The following is an 8,780-nucleotide window of genomic DNA, read 5'->3' on the forward strand; positions in this document are numbered from 1 at the left end:
AAAAAAAAAATATATATATACACCACCTCTCTGCTGCTGTGCAGCTCTGGCACATGTTGTTGCTGACTGCCAGCACTGCTCTGAAGCACTTTCAGCTGGCCGGGGATGTAAAAATCCAATCACAGGCAGCGCTCAGCCATTCATTGAATGACAGCTGAGCGCTGCCTATGAGTGGTCACAGCGTTCAGCCAATCAGAGGCAGCGTCATTGAAAGCAATGGGCATGGAGCTACAGTCAGGTGCATTTTGCACATGCATGCAACACATTTTTTGCGCAAAAAAGACGCTCATCTGACTGAGCCCTAAGGCCAAGTACAGACGGCCGGGGAGGAATCCAACTGTGAGATCTCGTAATGTAATCAGACCTTGTTCCCCAGCGGTGACCCCTGGCTTACCTATCCGCTGTCTTCTTTCTGCGCTGCAGATGTGCCGGCTGGTGCGCCGCCACACATGCGCAGCGCCGGGCTGTTGTGCCGGTGATGATGCAGATCTCTGGTAACTCGCTGCGGGATGAACAGCTTCCATTGACTGCAATGGAATTCGTCCGTGGAGCCTCACACTAGAATAAGACTTGCTGTGATTTTTCCCCCGGCAGCAGAAAATTGCACTTTATTTCCACTCGTGGGCATGGAAAAGTGTTTTGCTTAGCATGTCCTATGGGCAGTATTTGCTCCTGATCCCGCAGTGCAAATACGCCCGTGGACATTGGCCCTAAGACTACTCACACACGGACAGATCTAAACTTGTGTCTCAGATTCTTAGATAGAACTCACATCAGCCGGCACACAGACACATCATCCATGCGCTGTCCGATGTGCGGGACATCACACATTATCATGTGCTGCAGATTTTTTTCCCCATGAACTATTCATTCGAGTAGACAAAAGTCCCCTGTAAATATACCCGGTCCAATCAATACGTTCAATTTGTGTTTAATTTTCTAACCCAAAAAATCGGTTTGAAAGTCAGTCTGCTTATACTTACTGGTACAGGGATGTGTGGTGGTCGCATCCGTAGGGCTTCTACCAAGTCCCAATTGATATGCTGGAAAAACCTCTGGGCTCTGATGTCACCGTGGACCCCTAAGCGCGTCGTAGGATCTTCCCGGAGGAGCTAGAAAGGAAAAAAATGTAATCTAGAAATTTGAACTATTATTACTGTCCTGGTCTAGTATAACATGTATTACATAGAGAATATATTCACCTTCTTGATGATGTTCTTCGCCTCGATGTTGGAGGCATTAAATCGTCCTCGATGATACTTGGACCTGCTGGTAACCATGATATTTAGAATGATACCTAAGGCATACCAGTCGATGGCAGCATTGTACTCCTCCCCGCTCAGCATCTCAGGAGCCATGAAGCTCGGTGTTCCAGCATATCCGGAGGCTGTGCGTTCTCCATAGATGTCCTCGAGGGCCAACCCGAAGTCGGCGATCTTTAGATGGCCCGCTGAAGTCACCAGGATGTTATCCGGCTTGAGATCTCTGTGAAGTAGAGGAAACAATGGTTTATTCCCATTCATACTGCTAAGAGAGAATCTGTCCCATTAGCTGATTTACTTTATAAATATATGAAGATGTTACCTAATGTGCGCACAAACATCCAGAATTAAAGGGGTTGCCTCGCGAAATCAAGTGGGGTTATACACTTCTGTATGGCCATATTAATGCACTTTGTAATATACATCGTGCATTAATTATGAGCCATACAGAAGTTATTCACTTACCTGCTCCGTTGCTAGCGTCCCCGTCGCCATGGTTCCGTCTAATTTCGGCGTCTTCATGCTTTTTTAGACGCGCTTGCGCAGATGGGTCTTCTCCCTTCGGCTCCGCTTGGCAGCATCGGCGTTTTGGCTCCGCCCCCTTGTACGCGTCATCGCGTAGCTCCGCCCCATGACGTGTGCAGGTTCCAGCCACCTGATTGGCTGGAATCGGCACGCGACGGGGCGTGGCTACGCGATGACGTTACAAGGGGGCGGAGCCAAAACGCTGATGCTGCCGAGCGGAGCCGAAGGGAGAAGACCCATCTGCGCAAGCGCGTCTAAAAAAGCATGAAGACGCCGAAATTAGACGGAACCATGGCGACGGGGACGCTAGCAACGGAGCAGGTAAGTGAATAACTTCTGTATGGCTCATAATTAATGCACGATGTATATTACAAAGTGCATTAATATGGCCATACAGAAGTGTATAACCCCACTTGATTTCGCGAGGCAACCCCTTTAATATACCTAAGTATGTTTTATATCAGATTCCAAACCATCTACTATAATATAATCTGGGATTACAGACCCGGCCTGAGTCCATCACACCTAAAAAAGACAAGAATATATTTACCGGTGGACGATGCCCTTCGTATGCAGGTGTTGGATACCGCATACAAGTTCTGCTGTGTAGAAACTGGCACGAAGGGAAGAGAAGAGAATTAGTATCTGGAGGCTGACAGAAAGCTCTGAAAACCACATAGTACAGAAGAGCAGAATATCCACCATGTGAGGTTATTACTATAGACTGCAGGGATCACACATCTCATTCTTCATGCTACATGTTCTCTAATCCTATCTTATTCTGCATACTACAAACATGGGGATAAGGACTCCTGCACAGGGCAGCGCCATATGTGTTTGTGTTATAGATCAGTGGGCTCTCTGTGCGACACCCTATAGAGCCTCGAGAAGATATATCATCCACTGGAGCAATGCAATATAATGTTACATGTGGTGGAACTATTTTTTTCTTTTTGCAGATTAATGGCCACCAAACAGTGCCGATATACAAGAACAGCCATTTCCCTGCTTTAGGTGCAGTCCTATGCAAGCACTGTGTGACTTAGAGTTATGTATAAGAGATGCTGCTATTACTATGTGAGATCCATGATCTACAGGTTCAGACCATATAGAGAGTAATAAGCCTAGAATTGGATAAAAGTCTTTTAACAAAGTGTTTCAGTACTAACATCCACTGACATAACTATAGGGAATGCAGTTGCACCCCGGCCTAGGAGCCTTAGGGGCCTATAAGGCTTCTCTTCTCCATATAGGAGTCCAGTACTGTGAATAAAGCATTATAGTTGGGGCCCCTGTTACAGGTTTTACATTGGGGCCCAGGAGCTTTAAGTTACGTCTCTGCGTTAAGGGGTTAAGAGAAGTTGGGTGGCCCCAAGATAAACTTTTGTACCCGGGCCCATGAGCCTTTAGCTACCCCCCTGCTAACATCCTATAAATGGAGAGTATAGGTGCAGCTTCTGAGTATAACACTCTATTCTATGTACAGTCCCTTAATGAATGGAGTCCATCATTGGAGCTTGTATGTGGGCAGTAAGGCTAACAATCAAATGCAGGGGTGTCAAACTCATTTTCACCGAGGGCCACATAGGTCTTCTGGTGACCTTCAAAGGGCCGACTCTAAGACAGTATAGTGAGGGCCTGTTCACACAAGCGTATTTGCGTACATAATATGCAGTAAATAGAAGCCATTGATTTCAATGAGTTCATTCACATGATGTATATTTTCATACAGCATGACCTATTTTGTTGCGTACTACGCACCGCAATAGGCCATTGAAGTGAATGGGCCACGCAAATATGTGGTAAATGATCAGGAAACCTGTGCAGTCACTGCATATTTGCGCATCATTTCAATGGGCCCATCTGCGTTCTTTTTCTTTTTTTTTGCGTGCCCAAATATATAGGCATAAGCGATTTTCGATTGCGCAAATACGCAGTGTATTTGTGCAACCGAAATACGATTACACCCGTGTGAACGAGCCATAATAATGACCCCTATAGTGGCCCCAGTAGTAATAGAGAGCCCCACAGTGGCCCGAGTAGTAACAGGGTACCTCACAGTGGCCCCAGTAGTAACAGGGTATCCCACAGTGGCCTCAGTAGTAATAGCGAGCCCCACAGTGGCCCCAGTAGTAATAGAGAGACCCACAGTGGCCCCAGTAGTAATAGCGAGCCCTACAGTGGCCCCAGTAGTAATGTAGAGCCCCACAGTGGCCCCAGTAGTAACAGGGTACCTCACAGTGGCCCCAGTAGTAACAGGGTATCCCACAGTGGCCTCAGTAGTAATAGCGAGCCCCACAGTGGCCCCAGTAGTAATAGAGAGACCCACAGTGGCCCCAGTACTAATAGCGAGCCCCACAGTGGCCCCAGTAGTAATGGTGAGCCCCACAGTGACCCCAGTAGTAACAGGGTACCTCACAGTGGCCCCAGTAGTAACAGGGTACCCCACAGTGGCCCCAGTAGTAATAGCGACCCCCACAGTGGCCCCAGTAGTAATAGCGACCCCCACAGTGGCTGCAGTAGTAATAGCGACCCCCACAGTAATATATACCCCCTCACTAGCAATAACCGCTTAGCAACATCATCCCCAGTGCAATATTAACCCCCCCAGCAGCCCCCCCCTCTGCTCACGATGATCCCGGTGCACACTGTGACGTCAGTGTATGTGCTGGGCATGCTTCCTCCCTGAGTCCTCTCCTGCTGAACTGAAGAGCAGGGAACTCAGGGGAAGAGGATCCCGACTGCACACTGATGTCAGTGTGCGCAGGGAACAGCGGTAATAGCGCGATTACCAGCGGGGAGCTGCGGCACCCCAGCTCGTAATCGCTTCAGTGGTGAGCGTCGTCGGCACGCCACGGGCCACATAACATGAGGCAGCAGGCCGGATTCGGCCCATGGGCCTTGTGTTTGACACATGTGATCTAAAGGTTCCCTTACACAGGACTACTATAGGTTACATAAGCGCCCAACAGCCATTCCATGAACAGCTGCCCAACTATCGCTCCTGTGCTTTACAAGCATTGATAGTCGTTCTGTGAATGGAGGCTGAGTGGTTGAAGATCATGCTGACCCGCCGCCTCCATTCACAGTAAACAGGCAGTCATGCATTGTTGAACGATTGCCTGTTTATACGGCCGATAGTCGCTTGGTTTTTAGTTCTGCTAAGTGACTCTGACCAGTGATCGATTTCTCGCTCCATACCCAGTACACGGGACGGCTATTGCCTGAATTTGCTGCTTCCAGCGATAATTGCCCCGTGTAAGGGTAACTTCACTCATGTACTGTCCTCTTCATGTATGACCCACAGGGAGATGTTTATTAGCTTACGACTACATTACCGTGCACAGGGGCTGTCGAGACACCCCTTCCGCTGTAGAAGTTCATCGAAGTCTCCGCAGTTGATGTACTCCATTCCGAGCAGCACCAGGTCCTGCCATACAGAAGAGCGATACAAGAATGTGAATGTCTAGGATCAAGTTACCAAATGATTGCAGCGTCTTCATTCTATACAGACAGGAACGATCAGAGGTTGATCCAGGGATTATTCTGACCGCCATTATGGAGTCAGGAAGGGATTTTCCCCCCGAAAGGGCTAATTGGTTTCTGCCTCTTGGGGTTATTTGCCTTCCTCTGGATCAACAAGGCTGACCTAGATGGACATTCTCTTCATTCAGCCTCACATACTATGTTACTATGTTATACGGAGGCCATTCTCAGTTATTTCTCCATCATAGATGTAGACTATATGACAACGGGGGGGATGGGACAGTTACATGTATGATGGATCAGTAAGCTTAGTACTGGTGATAATAAGGCTGCAGCCCGGCACCAGACACAGGAGAGGTGTAGCTTATACCTCATACAGCAGGCGTTCTCCATCTACTGAATATTCACTAATAATCTACATATAAGAATCATGTAGAAGAAATGATTTTTCACGTAGGTTTTCATGTTTGCATCATAGAGAAGACGCCATCTCAGTCGCAGTGGCATCCATAGACTATTTACAAACCGTTTGTCTACATTCACAGATTTTTTACACAAAATCCTTTTCCCTTTAACCCCTGAAGGACCGCCCACTTTTCATTTTTTATTCTCACTTCTTCATCCCTATTTCAATACATACATTTTTTTCGCCATATGAGGGCTTCTTATTCTGCGAGACGGGTTGTGTTTTTAATGGTATCATTTAGTCTACTATATAATGTATGGGAACATTTTTACATTTGTAAGTGTGGTGAAATGATAAAACGCACTGACGCCATTATCCTGCAGATCTTACTTTGACACAACGTTATTCTGTAGGTCGGTACGATAATGGCGATTAGCACGCTTATATAGTTTTTATTAAGTTTTACTACTTTTAACCTGAAATATTAAATTTTCGAAATTCTTGGCACCAGAGGGATATTAATTTAATTTCTTTTATGACAACCAATCTGTACTGATCTTTCATTGGCTGCAGTTGTCATGTGATTTCCTGTGACATCATCTGTCACAACAATCCCCGGAAATGCAGCGGGCTCCAGGGCTGGATCCCAGAGGCTGCAGAGGGGTAAGTATATCTCATTTTATTATTTTAATACAGGGGGTCTTATTGCAGAGTTGTCCAGTAACTGGGCAACCCCTTTAATTTCAAGTGACACAAGCTGCCGTTTAGCATGCTATGTGAGAGACAGTTACAAACTAATTACAATGAGAGCAGCCTGTATTGTAGAAAGGGGGGGGGGGGTCTGCAGACCCCCAGCCTATGGGGCTTAGTTGCAACAGCAACAATTCAATACCATGATGCCCTGAAAATAAGACCTTGTCTTATATACATTTTTGTTCCTAAAACAGGCACAGGGTCTTATTTTCAGGGGATGTCTTAGTAATACTAAGCTAGTAGCCGTGGTCCGGGTTCCTCCCGCTAATTTGCAAAGTTCCGTAGCTCCGCCGGGCTTCCTGCACTCCTTGGCCGCCGACAGATCATCATTTCCTGGCTGCAGCGTTCCTAAATCCCACCTTCAGGAAGCAATGGCTCTGATTAGCCAGCGAGCACTGCTGTCAGCCAATCACTGCAGTGCTCTCTGAACCAACGTGACGGCTGGTGAGTTCCGATGCTGCGGAATTGTTACGGAATTTCAGCTACAGAATGTGCACCGACATTCCCCAACAATGTGCAGTACAATGTAAATGAGAGGGCTTTTAACAAACCCCATTCACTAACAATGGACACAACCTGCAGTGGAGGATAGTCATGCAGCATGCGTCATCTGTCACAGAAAAGGGATGGATCTTCATTGTGGATTTCATTCAAGGTAATGAGTGACGTCCGCAGTGAAAATCAGCAGATTGGCCCCCGATGTTTGCACATACCCCTGTGGTTTGCTTCTATGTTTGTATTTGTTTTTAAGTGGTTCAATTTGTGTCTCTAGAATTCTGATTAGAGTTCTTGCACGTGTAGCACCCAGTTTTTGGTATTTTCGGTTGTGCTTGTTACTGTTGTTCACCTTGACATCCATAGACTCCCGGCTCCTATATCCCTGTACAGATATACTAGGACATTAATAAGCATAGCATTGTACACCTACAAACTGAATAGCAGGCATTCATTATAATAAAGGTATTGTATATTTAATGGCCGCTCAGTGGAAAGTGGGGCCCATTGTGACTATTGCTATGTCAGCCCAAGATCTCGGTGTATGGAAATGTCTTACTGTTGCACAGCTCACAGATACTTTGTATCACTACAGCATCAGGTACATATACTGGTGTTTGTTCATTTGGAAGTAGTCATAAATGTACCTTTGTCTGGAAAGCAAATTGTCCATGTAGAAGAAAGGGGCTGCCAGATGCAAGTTGTAGCACCCGCCGCTCCACCATCACGCGGTCCTCTCCTTCGGTAAGCAGGCTTCTCTTGGCGATGACTTTCACAGCAAACTTCTGCCGAGTAGAGTTGTCTTCTGCCAGCACCACCTAGAAAAATAGTCATTTATGAAGATTCTTTAAAGAGGACAAATAGAGCAAAAATCCGAAACTAATCTGAAGGTTGGATTCACAGTGCAGGTTTGCAGTGCGGATTCTTCAGCGCAGCTCCATAGCAATCTACAGTACAATGCATCTGGATGGAGATCTGTGTAACAGTAGGGAATTACATGTTATGTAGTAATATTAATGCTGTGTGCAGAGCAAGAAACATGTGAGGAGAAGACGCATTGTAGTTCCATCTTACTAACAGGGTCTCAGACAATGATCATGCAGCTTTGTCATCATCAGCCTCTTGTAGGATTCTACTATATTAGAAGTATCGCACGCGCTCTAGACTTTACATTGTGGACCGTTGGAGAAGCCAAAGTATAGAACCTCTTGTATCAGAACAATAAAGCAGAAGAGCCTGAACACATCACTTCATTTTTTTTCGAGCCTGTTTCACATTCCAGGTTCTGTATGTGCCGTGTGCAGGCACATCCTAATGCCATATATACATGTGATAGTCAGTCCGTCCAATAGTCCAATCCATATTTTAGCCCCATTTGCGATGGTGAGAGGATTCATCTATATGCTCTCCTCAGTCAGTAAGTAACGGCCGTTTTCTGTGATTGTTTTTAATTCTCTATATTTCCCCTTCTGTGATGCATTTATATTAGTGTAGGGACCCACTACAACGCAAGGAACCGTGAAGTGGTTAGTGGGCTCATGTATCTTGGCCAACATCCAACCAATGCCTTGCATTTATTATCTATCATTCACATGCAGCGTGGCTTTAAGACTCCAGGGGTGCCCAGGGGGGCAGTACCAATGTGGTTCACTGATGGATATGCAGGGCAACCCGCTGAATTATTATGGCGTCATTAATAGGTTGCTAGTCTGCATGGTGAACTACATATATCAGAATGGTCTGGCACTTTGTATCCACTCTGTGTGGGAGTATACGCCAAGCAGTCACCCCCCTCATTATCAGGAGGCAGTGTGAGTGGTGGTCTCATCGGTGTATAGGTGTAACACAGGTGT

The 8,780-nt window shown here is 46.3% G+C and overlaps 1 protein-coding gene across 1 annotated transcript; it reads right to left on the reverse strand.

Moving 5' to 3' along the window:
• Positions 1-2,333: 2,333 nt before the first annotated feature.
• Positions 2,334-7,845, reverse strand: LOC136628957 (protein kinase C delta type-like). The gene is made up of 4 exons (XM_066605029.1): positions 7,829-7,845; positions 7,575-7,745; positions 5,126-5,217; positions 2,334-2,400 (listed from the first exon to the last, which is right to left on the reverse strand). The coding sequence occupies exons 2-4, from the start codon at positions 7,650-7,652 to the stop codon at positions 2,334-2,336; spliced, it is 237 nt and encodes a 78-aa protein (XP_066461126.1). The 5' UTR covers positions 7,653-7,745; positions 7,829-7,845.
• Between the last annotated feature and the right edge of the window lie 935 nt (positions 7,846-8,780).

This window comes from Eleutherodactylus coqui, chromosome 5 (assembly GCF_035609145.1).
Source record: "Eleutherodactylus coqui strain aEleCoq1 chromosome 5, aEleCoq1.hap1, whole genome shotgun sequence".
NCBI classification, from domain to species: Eukaryota; Metazoa; Chordata; class Amphibia; order Anura; family Eleutherodactylidae; genus Eleutherodactylus; species Eleutherodactylus coqui.

Bases quoted from the DNA above. Each gene is read 5' to 3' on its own strand.
- LOC136628957 (XM_066605029.1), bottom strand. From the start codon at position 7,652: ATGGTGGAGCGGCGGGTGCTACAACTTGCATCTGGCAGCCCCTTTCTT. The intron at 5,218-7,574 runs GTACATTTATGA...TCTGTATGGCAG, and splicing joins AATTTGCTTTCCAGACAAAG to GACCTGGTGCTGCTCGGAAT. The intron at 2,401-5,125 runs GTAATGTAGTCG...CCTTCGTGCCAG, and splicing joins CTCGACAGCCCCTGTGCACG to TTTCTACACAGCAGAACTTG.